Source organism: Megalops cyprinoides, chromosome 8 (assembly GCF_013368585.1).
Source record: "Megalops cyprinoides isolate fMegCyp1 chromosome 8, fMegCyp1.pri, whole genome shotgun sequence".
In the NCBI taxonomy this organism is placed as follows: Eukaryota; Metazoa; Chordata; class Actinopteri; order Elopiformes; family Megalopidae; genus Megalops; species Megalops cyprinoides.
In genome coordinates, this window is record NC_050590.1 from 676,264 (window position 1) to 688,763 (window position 12,500).

At 56.7% G+C, this 12,500-nt stretch overlaps 2 protein-coding genes across 2 annotated transcripts in view; one reads left to right on the forward strand and one right to left on the reverse strand.

Moving 5' to 3' along the window:
* The window catches only part of LOC118782215 (Fanconi anemia group A protein-like), a 49,492-nt gene extending 48,866 nt beyond the window's left edge, over positions 1 to 626 (forward strand). Inside the window, exon 41 of the mRNA XM_036535516.1 lies at positions 506 to 626. Within this exon, the coding sequence (XP_036391409.1) occupies positions 506 to 595 (90 nt within the window). The 3' untranslated portion in view covers positions 596 to 626. The remainder of the gene's footprint in view (positions 1 to 505) is intronic.
* A 1,563-nt stretch (positions 627 to 2,189) lies between these two features.
* The window catches only part of znf276 (zinc finger protein 276), a 17,073-nt gene continuing 6,762 nt past the window's right edge, over positions 2,190 to 12,500 (reverse strand). Inside the window, exons 5-13 of the mRNA XM_036535518.1 lie at positions 12,366 to 12,388; positions 11,755 to 11,882; positions 10,961 to 11,044; positions 9,834 to 9,941; positions 8,790 to 8,865; positions 8,565 to 8,682; positions 7,280 to 7,379; positions 3,887 to 4,106; positions 2,190 to 2,510 (exon numbers count right to left, since the gene is read on the reverse strand). Coding sequence (XP_036391411.1) covers positions 2,190 to 2,510; positions 3,887 to 4,106; positions 7,280 to 7,379; positions 8,565 to 8,682; positions 8,790 to 8,865; positions 9,834 to 9,941; positions 10,961 to 11,044; positions 11,755 to 11,882; positions 12,366 to 12,388 — 1,178 coding nt within the window. The remainder of the gene's footprint in view (positions 2,511 to 3,886; positions 4,107 to 7,279; positions 7,380 to 8,564; positions 8,683 to 8,789; positions 8,866 to 9,833; positions 9,942 to 10,960; positions 11,045 to 11,754; positions 11,883 to 12,365; positions 12,389 to 12,500) is intronic.

Here is a 12,500-nt window from a genome sequence, read left to right on the forward strand (position 1 = left end):
CACCAGTATGTCACATATCAAGCCCCTCACACAGCACCAGTATGTCACATATCAGATCCCTCTCACACAGCACCAGTATGTCACATATCAGATCCCTCTCACACAGCACCAGTATGTCACATATCAAACCCCCTCTCACAGCAACAGTACGTCACATATCAAACCCCCTCTCACAGCAACAGTACGTCACATATCAAACCCCTCTCACAGCACCAGTACATCACATATCAAACCCCTCTCACACAGCACCAGTATGTCACACATCAGACCCCTCTCGCACAGCACCAGTATGTCCCATATCACATCCCTCTCACACAGCTACAGTATGTCACATATCGCATCCCTCCCGCACGGCACCAGTACATCACACATCAAACCCCCCCCCCTCACACCTCACGTCTCCAGCACAACATCCACGCTCTTCAGCTTTAGTCCCGGCTGACCCCCCTGACCCCACCCCCCTCCCGGTGACTGACAGCCTCTCTCCGCTCTTGTCGTCCGGCAGCTGCAGCGGGAGTGCGGGGGTCTCGACCCGGACGTGGCGGCGGCGGCGGCGTCCCTGCTGGCGCCCGACGAGGAGGTGGAGCTCCTGTAGCCGCCGGACCCCCCGACCTCACCCTCATCCCTCCATCCCTCTCCCTCTCTCCCTCCCTCTCTCTCTCCTCCCTCCCTCTCCCTTTTTCCCATCTCTTCCTCTCTTCTCTTTTCTCCCTCTCCTTCTCATGTTCTCTCTCCTCTCATTTTCCCCCTCTTCCCTATCATTCCCTCCTCTCCCCTCTCTCCCTTCTCCCACTCTTTCCCATCGCTCTCTCCCTCTCTCCTTCTCCCCCTTCCTCTCTATCTTCTCTCACTCTTTCCTATCGCTCTCTCTCCCTTCACTTTCTCCCTTTGTTTCTCTCTCCTCTCATTTTCCCCCTCCGTCTCTCTCTCACTCTCCCTCTTTCCTATCCCTCTCTCTCCCCCATCATCTTCCACTCTTTCCCCCTCTTTCCTATCCCCCCCTCTCTCCCCCATCATCTTCCACTCTTTCCCCCTCTTTCCTATCCCCCCCTCTCTCCCCCATCATCTTCCACTCTTTCCCCCTCTTTCCTATCCCTCCCTCTCTCCCCCCATCATCTTCCACTCTTTCCCCCTCTTTCCTATCCCCCCCTCTCTCCCCCCATCTTCTTCCACTCTTTCCCCCTCTTTCCTATCCCTCCCCCTCTCTCCCCCCCATCATCTTCCACTCTTTCCCCCTCTTTCCTATCCCTCCCCCTCTCTCCCCCCCCATCTTCTTCCACTCTTTCCCCCTCTTTCCTATCCCCCCCTCTCTCCCCCCCATCATCTTCCACTCTTTCCCCCTCTTTCCTATCCCTCCCCCTCTCTCCCCCCCATCTTCTTCCACTCTTTCCCCCTCTTTCCTATCCCCCCCTCTCTCCCCCCCATCATCTTCCACTCTTTCCCCCTCTTTCCTATCCCTCCCCCTCTCTCCCCCCCATCATCTTCCACTCTTTCCCCCTCTTTCCTATCCCTCCCTCTCTCCCCCTCCTTCCTATCGCTCTCCCTTCACTTTCTCCTTCCTCCCTATCTTCTCTCACTCTTTCCCCCCTCTCTCTCTCCTTTCATTTCCCACCTCTTCCCTATCATTCCCTCTCTTTACCTCTCACTCTCTCTTTCCCCTCTTCCTCCCCCCCTCCCTCCCTCCATCCCCCCATCATGAACAATCACACGCCAGACGCCTCCGCCTCTCCTCAGTATTTACACGCTTTTATTTCCTCCGTCATCCTCCTGCTACACACAGCCGCTGATCCCAGAACAGCCCTTCCCCCGGGCGGGACAGGGGTCAGTGACGCCGCCACTGATCCCAGAACAGTTCTCCTCCAGCGGGACCATGGGGGGGCGGTGCCCTGTCCGCTGATCCCAGAACAGCTCTCTCTCTCCTCCACCTCGGGCGGGACAGGGGTCAGTCACACGTCCGCTGATCCCAGAACAGTTCTCCTCTCCTCCCCCCCCGGGCGGGACAGGGGTCAGTCACACGTCCGCTGATCCCAGAACAGTTCTCCTCTCCTCCCCCCCCGGGCGGGACAGGGGTCAGTCACACGTCCGCTGATCCCAGAACAGCGCTCTCTCTCCTCCACCTCGGGCGGGACGGGGGTCAGTCACACGTCCGCTGATCCCAGAACAGCTCTTTCCCCCGGGCGGGACGGGGGTCAGTCACACGTCCGCTGATCCCAGAACAGCTCTTTCCCCCGGGCGGGACAGGGGTCAGTGACGCCGCCACTGATCCCAGAACAGCTCCCCCCCGGCGGGACCACGGCTAACGGCACAGGGGCGGCGTTGCACCCGCTGATCCTAGAACAGCTCGCTCTCTCCTCCCCCCCGGGCGGGACAGGGGTCAGTGACACAGCCGCTGATCCCAGAACAGCTCCCCCCCCGGCGGGACCACGGTTAACGGCACAGGGGCGGCTCCGCGGCCGCTGATCCGAGATCAGCCCGCCGGCTTTACGCAGTCCTTTCTGTGCGGGGGCTCTCTGACGGGGGGGGAGAGGGGGGACGAATAAAAAGAACGAGTGACGTACAAAAAAACAAGAAGGGGTCGAGTCCTTGATTTAAAGTGTGTGTGTGTGTAAGAGACAAAGTGTGTGTGTGAAAGAGAGTGTGTGTGTGTGTGTGAGACAGTGTGTGTGTTTCTGAATGTGTGTGTGTGTGAGACAGTGTGTGTGTTTCTGAATGTGTGTGTGTGAGAGAGAGAAAGAGTGTGAGACAGTGTGTATGAGAGAGAAAGTGTGTTTCCAAATGTGTGTGTGTATATGAGAGTGTGTGTGTGAGACAGTGTGTGTTTCTGAGTGTGTGTGAGACAGTGTGTATGAGAAAGTGTTTCCGAATGTGTGTGTGTATATGAGAGTGTGAGACAGTGTGTATGAGAGAGAAAGTGTGTGTATATGAGAGTGTGTGTTTCTGAGTGTGTGAGACAGTGTGTATGAGAGAGAAAGTGTGTTTCCGAATGTGTGTGTGTGAGACAGTGTGTATGAGAGAGAAAGTGTGTTTCCGAATGTGTGTGTGTATATGAGTGTGTGTTTCTGAGTGTGTGTGTGTGAGACAGTGTGTGTTTCCGAATGTGTGTGTGTATATGAGAGTGTGTGTTTCCGAATGTGTGTGTGTGTGTGTGTATATGAGAGAGTGTGCTTCAGAGTGTGTGTGTGTATATGAGAGAGTGTGTGTTTCTGAGTGTGTGTGTGTGAGACAGTGTGTGTTTCCGAATGTGTGTGTGTATATGAGAGTGTGTGTGCTTCAGAGTGTGTGTGTGTGTGTGTATATGAGAGAGTGTGCTTCAGAGTGTGTGTGTGTATATGAGAGAGTGTGTGCTTCAGAGTGTGTGTGTGTGTGTGTGTATATGAGAGAGTGTGTGTTTCAGTGTGTGTATATGAGAGAGTGTGTGTTTCAGAGTGTGTGTGTGTATATGAGAGAGTGTGTGTTTCTGAGTGTGTGTGTGTGTTTCCGAATGTGTGTGTGTATATGAGAGAGTGTGTGTTTCTGAGTATGTGTGTGTGTGAGAGAGTGTGTGTGTGTATATGAGAGAGTGTGTTTCAGAGTGTGTGTGTGTGTGAGAGAGTGTGTTTCAGAGTGTGTGTGTGTGTGAGAGAGTGTGTGTTTCAGAGTGTGTGTGTGTATATGAGAGAGTGTGTGTTTCAGAGTGTGTGTGTGTGTGAGAGAGTGTGTGTTTCAGAGTGTGTGTGTGTATATGAGAGAGTGTGTGTTTCCGAACGTACGTGCGTGTGTGTGTGTGTCTACATGAGACAAGCGCGTCCGCGAGCGCACCTCCTCCACCCCCCTCCCCCCTAAACCCCGCCCCCTCCCCCTCCCATCACCCCTCCCCCTCCTCCTCCGCCCCCTCCTCCTCCCCCACCCCGCCCCGCCCGCGGGCCGCGACCCCGCGCCCCCCCGGCGGCGGCGGCGGCTGCGTCAGCGGGTGCACCATGGACGTGTGCACGTTGAGGTTGTGCGCCTTCTCGAAGCGCCGGCCGCAGCGGCCGCAGGCGAACTCCAGCTCCGCCTCCGCCTTGTGCTTGGTCATGTGGTACTTGAGCGACGCCCGCTGGCGGCACTGGAAGCCGCAAACCTCGCACCTACCGGTTCGGCGGGGTCCGGGAAAACGATAGAGGAGAGGAAGAAAGAGGGGAGGAAGGAGGGAGGAGGAAAAAGGAGAAGGTTCGGTTAGATTCGGGGGTCGGGAACCTTTCCTGATACAGTCCGGTCCGGGCTGTCCGCAACTTCTCCGGGGCCCCGCCCCCTCCCTCCCGCCTGATTCGCTGCTGCGAATCTGACCCCTCCCGCCTTGCTTACTTGCTGTACGTGGCTCGGGCCCCTCCCACTTCATCGGGGCCCCGCCCCCCTCCCCTCCCGCCTGATTCGCTGCTGCGAATCTGACCCCTCCCCCCTTGCTTACTTGCTGTACGTGGCTCGGGCCCCTCCCCCCTACCGCCTGGCCCCTCCCACGTCCTCCCGTCCGATTCGCTGAAATGACTTCGCCCCCCCCTCAGCGTCTACTTACTGTAGTGGCTTGGCCCCTCCCACTTTCTTGTGTCCCCGCCCCCCTCCTCACGTCTGATTCGCTGCTGCAGCGAGGGATCGGAGCCCGCTTACTTGCTGTACGTGGCTCGGGCCCCTCCCACTTCCTCGGCTCCTCCCTTCTCTCACTTACTGTAGTGGCTTGGCTCCTCCCCTTTCCGTCTTTGCCCCGCCCCTTTCCCTCTCGGCTCCTCCCTTCTCTCACTTACTGTAGTGGCTTGGCTCCTCCCCTTTCCTTCTCGGCTCCTCCCTTCTCTCACTTACTGTAGTGGCTTGGCTCCTCCCCTTTCCGTCTTTGCCCCGCCCCTTTCCCTCTCGGCTCCTCCCTTCTCTCACTTACTGTAGCGGCTTGGCTCCTCCCCTTTCCTTCTCTACTCCTCCCCTTTCCCTCTCGGCTCCTCCCTTCTCTCACTTACTGTAGTGGCTTGGCTCCTCCCCTTTCCCTCTCGGCTCCTCCCTTCTCTCACTTACTGTAGTGGCTTGGCTCCTCCCCTTTCCCTCTCGGCTCCTCCCTTCTCTCACTTACTGTAGTGGCTTGGCTCCTCCCCTTTCCCTCTCGGCTCCTCCCTTCTCTCACTTACTGTAGTGGCTTGGCCCCTCCCCTTTCCCTCTCGGCTCCTCCCTTCTCTCACTTACTGTAGTGGCTTGGCTCCTCCCCTTTCCGTCTTTGCCCCGCCCCTTTCCCTCTCGGCTCCTCCCTTCTCTCACTTACTGTAGCGGCTTGGCTCCTCCCCTTTCCTTCTCTACTCCTCCCCTTTCCCTCTCGGCTCCTCCCTTCTCTCACTTACTGTAGTGGCTTGGCTCCTCCCCTTTCCCTCTCGGCTCCTCCCTTCTCTCACTTACTGTAGCGGCTTGGCTCCTCCCCTTTCCTTCTCTACTCCTCCCCTTTCCCTCTCGGCTCCTCCCTTCTCTCACTTACTGTAGTGGCTTGGCTCCTCCCCTTTCCCTCTCGGCTCCTCCCTTCTCTCACTTACTGTAGTGGCTTGGCTCCTCCCCTTTCCCTCTCGGCTCCTCCCTTCTCTCACTTACTGTAGTGGCTTGGCTCCTCCCCTTTCCCTCTCGGCTCCTCCCTTCTCTCACTTACTGTCCCCGGGACTCACTGCAGCGGCTAAACCCCTTCCCTCCCTCTCTAAAAACTCTCTCTCGTTGATTGGCTCCCACCCTCTTTCGAACGTCGATTGGCTCCCACCCTCTCCCTGACCCCTCCCACCCTCTCCCTAACCCCTCCCCCTCCCTCCCTAACCCCGCCCCCCTCGTCCCCGGGACTCACCGCAGCGGCTTAACCCCTTTCCCTCCCTCTCTAAAGACTCTTGTTGATTGGCTCCCACCCTCTTTCTAACGTCGATTGGCTCCCACCCTCTCTAAAACCCCTCCCACCCTCTCTCTAGCCCCTCCCCCTCCCTCCCTAACCCCGCCCCCCTCGTCCCCGGGACTCACTGCAGCGGCTAAACCCCTTCCCTCCCTCTCTAAAAACTCTCTCTCGTTGATCGGCTCCCACCCTCTTTCGAACGTCGATTGGCTCCCACCCTCTCTCTAACCCCTCCCACCCTCTCCCTAACCCCTCCCCCTCCCTCTCTAACCCCTCCCCCTCCCTCCCTAACCCCGCCCCCCTCGTCCCCGGGACTCACCGCACCAGCTTAACCCCTTCCCTCCCTCTCTAAAGACTCTTGTTGATTGGCTCCCACCCTCTTTCTAACGTCCATTGGCTCCCACCCTCTTTCTAACGTCCATTGGCTCCCACCCTCTCTCTAACCCCTCCCCCCTCTCTCTAACCCCTCCCCCTCCCTCCCTAACCCCGCCCCCCTCGTCCCCGGGACTCACTGCAGCGGCTTAACCCCTTCCCTCCCTCTCTAAACCCACCCAAGACTCGCTCTCGTTGATTGGCTCCCACCCTCTTTCTAACGTCGATTGGCTCCCACCCTCTCCCTAACTCCTCCCCCCTCTCTCTAACCCCTCCCACCCTCTCTCTAGCCCCTCCCCCTCCCTCCCTAACCCCGCCCCCCTCGTCCCCGGGACTCACCGCAGCGGCTAAACCCCTTTCCCTCCCTCTTGTTGATCGGCTCCCACCCTCTTTCGAACGTCGATTGGCTCCCACCCTCTCTCTAACCCCTCCCACCCTCTCTCTAACCCCTCCCCCTCCCTCTCTAGCCCCTCCCCCTCCCTCCCTAACCCCGCCCCCCTCGCCCCCGGGACTCACTGCAGCGGCTAAACCCCTTCCCTCCCTCTCTAAAAACTCTCTCTCGTTGATTGGCCCCCACCCTCTTTCTAACGTCGATTGGCTCCCACCCTCTCCCTAACCCCTCCCACCCTCTCCCTGACCCCTCCCCCTCCCTCTCTAGCCCCTCCCCCTCCCTCCCTAACCCCGCCCCCCTCGTCCCCGGGACTCACCGCAGCAGCTTAACCCCTTCCCTCCCTCTCTAAAGACTCTTGTTGATTGGCCCCCACCCTCTTTCGAACGTCGATTGGCTCCCACCCTCTCTCTGACCCCTCCCACCCTCTCCCTAACCCCTCCCCCCCTCTCTCTAGCCCCTCCCCCTCCGTCCCTAACCCCGCCCCCCTCTTCCCCGGGACTCACCGCAGCGGCTAAACCCCTTTCCCTCCCTCTTGTTGATCGGCTCCCACCCTCTTTCTAACGTCGATTGGCTCCCACCCTCTCCCTAACCCCTCCCCCTCCCCCTCTAGCCCCTCCCCCTCCCTCCCTAACCCCGCCCCCCTCGTCCCCGGGACTCACTGCAGCGGCTTGGCCCCGGAGTGGCGCATCTGGTGGACGGACAGGTGCTTCCGCTGCTTGAAGGTCTGGCCGCACTGGTCGCAGATGTAGTTCCGCACCTCTGCCCCGCCCAAAAAAAAAGCGGCCAATCAGAGCCCGGAAAAGCCAAAACCCCGCCCCCCCCACCGTGAGCTGACCCAATATAGCGACCCGGCCCCTCCCACCTCCCCCTTCTAGCTCACTCTCCGCTTCTTACCCGCTATAGTGCCTTAGCGTCTGGCCACCTAGCCCCTCCTCCTCCCCCTCCCTAGCTCCTCCCCCTCCCTCTCTAGCCCCTCCCCTCTCCATCTCTTACTCGCTATAGTGCTTTAGCCCCTCCCCTCTCTAGCTCCTCCCACTCTCCCCGTCTTACTTGCTATAGAATTTAGCTCCTTTTCTTAGCCTCTCTAGCCCCTCCCCCTCTCTTACGCTCTGTAGCATTAGGCTCCTCCCCTCCCCCTCTCTTACTTGCTGTAGTACCTTAGCCCCTCCCCCCTCTCTGACCCCCTCCCCTCCCCCTCTCTTACTTGCTGTAGTACCTTAGCCCCTCCCCCCTCTCTGACCCCCTCCCCTCCCCCTCTCTTACTTGCTGTAGTATTTGACCCCTCCCCTCTCCCTGGCTCCTCCCCTCCGCCCTCTCTTACTCGCTGTAGCATTAGGCTCCTCCTCCTTCCCTCTAGCCCCTCCCCCCTCTCTTACTTTCTATAGTCCCTTAGCCCCTTCCCCCTCTTACTCGCTGTAGCATTAGGCTCCTCCTCCTTCCCTCTAGCCCCTCTTACTCGCTGTAGCATTTAGCTCCTCCCTCTCTCCTTCTCTAGCTCCTCCCCCGATTCCTTACTTTCTATAGTAGCTTAGCCCCTCCCCCCTCTCTTACTTTCTATAGTAGCTTAGCCCCTCCCCCTCTCTTACTTTCTATAGTAGCTTAACCCCTCCTCCTCTCTTACTTTCTATAGTAGCTTAGCCCCTCCCCCTCTCTTACTTTCTATAGTAGCTTAGCCCCTCCTCCTCTCTTACTTTCTATAGTAGCTTAACCCCTCCTCCTCTCTTACTTTCTATAGTAGCTTAGCCCCTCCCCCTCTCTTACTTTCTATAGTAGCTTAGCCCCTCCCCCTCTCTTACTTTCTATAGTAGCTTAGCCCCTCCCCCCCGCCGTACCATCACCGTCCGCCGCACTCAACACCCACCAACGCGCCCCCGCGCCAATCAGAACGCTCCCAAACGCCCCGCCCCCCCCCAAACCCCGCCCCCCGCCCCCTCCCACACTCACCCGTGTGTATTAGCTTGACGTGCCGCTGCAGGTAGCGGTCGATCATGAACACCTTGTTGCAGCCCGGGTGGGGGCAGGGTCTCTCCCGCACCTCCTCGTGGTGCTCCTTGATGTGTTTCTGCGGATAGCGAGGGGGGGGGTACGCTAACACGTAAGACCGCCGGGGGGGGGGACGCTAACACGCTAACGTAGCGCTGCGCGCCGGAAGGGGGCGGGGGTCCTCACCTTCATGCCGTCGGCTCCGCGGTACACCGCCGTGCAGCCCTGGTGCGGGCACTTGTAGATGTTCGGGAGCTCCTCCCTGGGGGGGGGGAGAGACGTTTCGGAGGAGGCTAAGTCGCTATCGCTAACACTCACACGCTACGTGGCTGACGGCCACGGCGGCAAGCACTCCGTACACTGAATCAACAAAACCCACGCGCTAAGTCGCTATCAACCACAGGCTAGGTCGCTAACATGTGCTGAGTCAGCATCACCCCCACGCTAAGTAGCTGAAGTCATATGCTGATTCGCTAACAGCCACATACTGAGTCAGCAACACCCCCACGCTAAGTAGCTAATAAGTAGCTGAAGTCATATGCTGATTCGCTAACAGCCACATACTGAGTCAGCAACACCCACACGCTAAGTAGCTAACGGCCGCAGCCTAAGGTGCTAACAGCCACACGCTAGGCCACTAACGTACTCAATCAGCAACAACCAGAGGCTAAGTAGCTAATAGCCACATGCTAGGTCTCCCCCTTAGCGAGAAGGCTCACTCCTTAGCACGCGGGCTTGGCTGACTCCACGTGTGGGTGTTCGCGAACTAGCCTGTGCCATTTAGCGACTTAGCCTTTGCTTTTAGCCACTTTAGCCACAGGCTGTCAGCGACTCAGCATATGGACATTAGCTGTTGTGGCTGCTAGCTACATAGCATATCAGTGTTAGAGACACAGCATGTGGGCGCTGCTGACTCAGTACGAGTGTTAGCGGCCTAGCCTGTGGCCGTTAGCTACTTATGTGGGTTTTGCTGACTCTGTACGAGCGTTAGCGGCCTAGCCTGTGGCCGTTAGCTACTTATGTGGGTTTTGCTGACTCTGTACGAGCGTTAGCGGCCTAGCCTGCGGCCGTTAGCTACTTATGTGGGTTTTGCTGACTCCGTACGAGCGTTAGCGGCCTAGCCTGCGGCCGTTAGCTACTTATGTGGGTTTTGCTGACTCCGTACGAGCGTTAGCGGCCTAGCCTGCGGCTGTTAGCTGCTTAGCGCATGAGCGTTAGCGGCCTACGAACCTCTCGGACTTCGTCTTCTTCTTCCAGCCCGGTTTGGGGCCCGGCTTCTTCCTCACCTTCGGCTCGGCCGCCTTCGCCTCCCGGACCCCCTTCTTCGGGGATATGACCCTACGGAGGAGGGGGGTTAGCGTCGTTAGCTTAGCCTGACGCAAAGCTAAGCTCACGGCAGCCTGTGTACTTGATTTAGCGTAGTTTCCGAGGCCGTCTGATTTCAGATTAGCGTGAAATAACTCGTGATTCCACACGTACTCGACTTAGCATAGCTTTCTAGGCTGCCTATCATCAGATTAGGACAAAGCTAACTCATGGTAGCGTAGGTACTTGGCTTCCCTTAGCTTTCTAGGCTGTCTAGTTTCAGATTAGCACAAAGCTAACTCATGGTCGCGTATGTACTCGGCTTCCCTTAGCTGTCTAGGCTGTCTAGTTTCAGATTAGCACAAAGCTAACTCATGGTCGCGTATGTACTCGGCTTCCCTTAGCTTTTTAGGCTGTCTAGTTTCAGATTAGCACAAAGCTAACTCATGGTAGCGTATGTACTCGGCTTCCCTTAGCTTTCTAGGCTGTCCAGGCTCAGATTAGCACAAAGCTAACTCATGGTAGCGTATGTACTCGGCTTCCCTTAGCTTTCTAGGCTGTCCAGGCTCAGATTAGCACAAAGCTAACTCATGGTAGTGTATGTACTTGGCTTCCCTTAGCTTTTTAGGCTGTCTAGTTTCAGATTAGCACAAAGCTAACTCATGGTAGCGTATGTACTCGGCTTCCCTTAGCTTTCTAGGCTGTCCAGGCTCAGATTAGCACAAAGCTAACTCATGGTAGCGTATGTACTCGGCTTCCCTTAGCTTTCTAGGCTGTCCAGGCTCAGATTAGCACAAAGCTAACTCATGGTAGCGTATGTACTCGGCTTCCCTTAGCTTTCTAGGCTGTCCAGGCTCAGATTAGCACAAAGCTAAATCTTGGTTAGCGCGGGCGCTCGCCGCTCTTTGGCTCGACCGCCGTTAGCCCCGGTCTGACGCTGTCGCTCGTTCAACTCGGGACGGATACTCTTCCGTTCTCTTGTGCTGGAGGCGGCTCTGGACGAGCGCTAACGCTAAACGCTAACAATGTAATAATGATGCGATTCCGCTTACCGTTTCTCGGGGAACGGCTCGAACAGCTCGTCCGACGACGTGCCCTTCCTCCGGTCGTCCTCCTCATCCTCGCTGGAGAAGTTCCTGAGGTAATGTAATATAATGAGCAGGGGCTAAATGCTAATAATGTAATGTAATGTAATATAATGAGCAGGGGCTAAACGCTAATAATGTAATGTAATGTAATGAGTAGGGGCTAAAGGCTAATAATGTAATGTAATATAATGAGCAGGGGCTAAACGCTAATACTGTAATGTAATGTAAGAGGACTACATTTCCCATGATGCTACATGCTAATAATATAATGTAATGTAATGAGCAGGGGCTAAACGCTAATAATGTAATGTAATGTAATGAGCAGGGGCTAAACGCTAGTAATATAATGTAAAGTAATGAGCAGGGGCTAAACGCTAATAATGTAATGTAAGGAGCAGGGGCTAAAGGCTAATAATATAATGTAAAGTAATGAGCAGGGGCTAAAGGCTAATAATGTAATGTAATGTAATGAGCAGGGGCTAAAGGCTAATAATATAATGTAAAGTAATGAGCAGGGGCTAAAGGCTAATAATATAATGTAAAGTAATGAGCAGGGGCTAAACGCTAATAATGTAATGTAATATAAGGAGTTTACTTACAAAATATTTCATTTCCTACATCAATCTTATACCCCCGCCCCCAACAGATGCTAAGCTAACAATCACAAACGGGCTTCTCCGTATGAAAACGCTAGGCTAATTCTAGGCTAATATGCGGAGGGGTTTGATTATTTTGAGGGGGGGGGGGCGTTTCGTTACCTGTCCGAGAGGTCGCTGTCCCCCGCCCCGTCCACGGGGTCGGCGGGGGCGGGCGTGGCCGTCTCCTCCCCCCGGAGGGGCCCTAGGGGAGACGGCGGACGTCGGCAGGTCAGCGGGGGAGGCACAGGCTAGCTCGCTAACAGCCGAACGCTAAGCCGCTAAGAGCCGCACGATGAGTCAGCAACATTCAAAAGCTAAGTCGCTAACAACCACACGCCGAGTCAGCAAAATTCACAGCTAAGTCGCCTACACCCACGCGCTAAGCCGCTAAGAGCCGCACGCCAGGCTGCTAACAGTCGCATGCTAAGTCGCTAAGAGCCGTACGATGAGTCAGCAACATTCAAAAGCTAAGTCGCCAACACCCACGCGCTAAGCCGCTAAGAGCTGCACGCTAGGCTGCTAACAGTCACGTGCTAAGCCGCTAAGAGCCGTACGATGAGTAAGCAGCAGTCATAAGCTAAGCCGGCAACACCTACGCGCTAAGCCGCTAAGAGACGCATGCCAGGCCGCTAACAGTCGCGTGCTAAGCCGCTAAGAGCCGCACGCCAGGCTGCTAACAGTCGCGTGCTAACCCGCTAAGAGCCGTACGATGAGTCCGCTAAGAGCCGTACGATGAGTCCGCAGCAGCCGTAAGCTAAGCCGCCAACACCTACACGCTAAGCCGCTAAGAGCTGCACCCCAGGCTGCTAACAGTCCCATGCTAAGCTGCTGAGAGCCACGTACTGAGTCAGTGACATTCCAAAGCT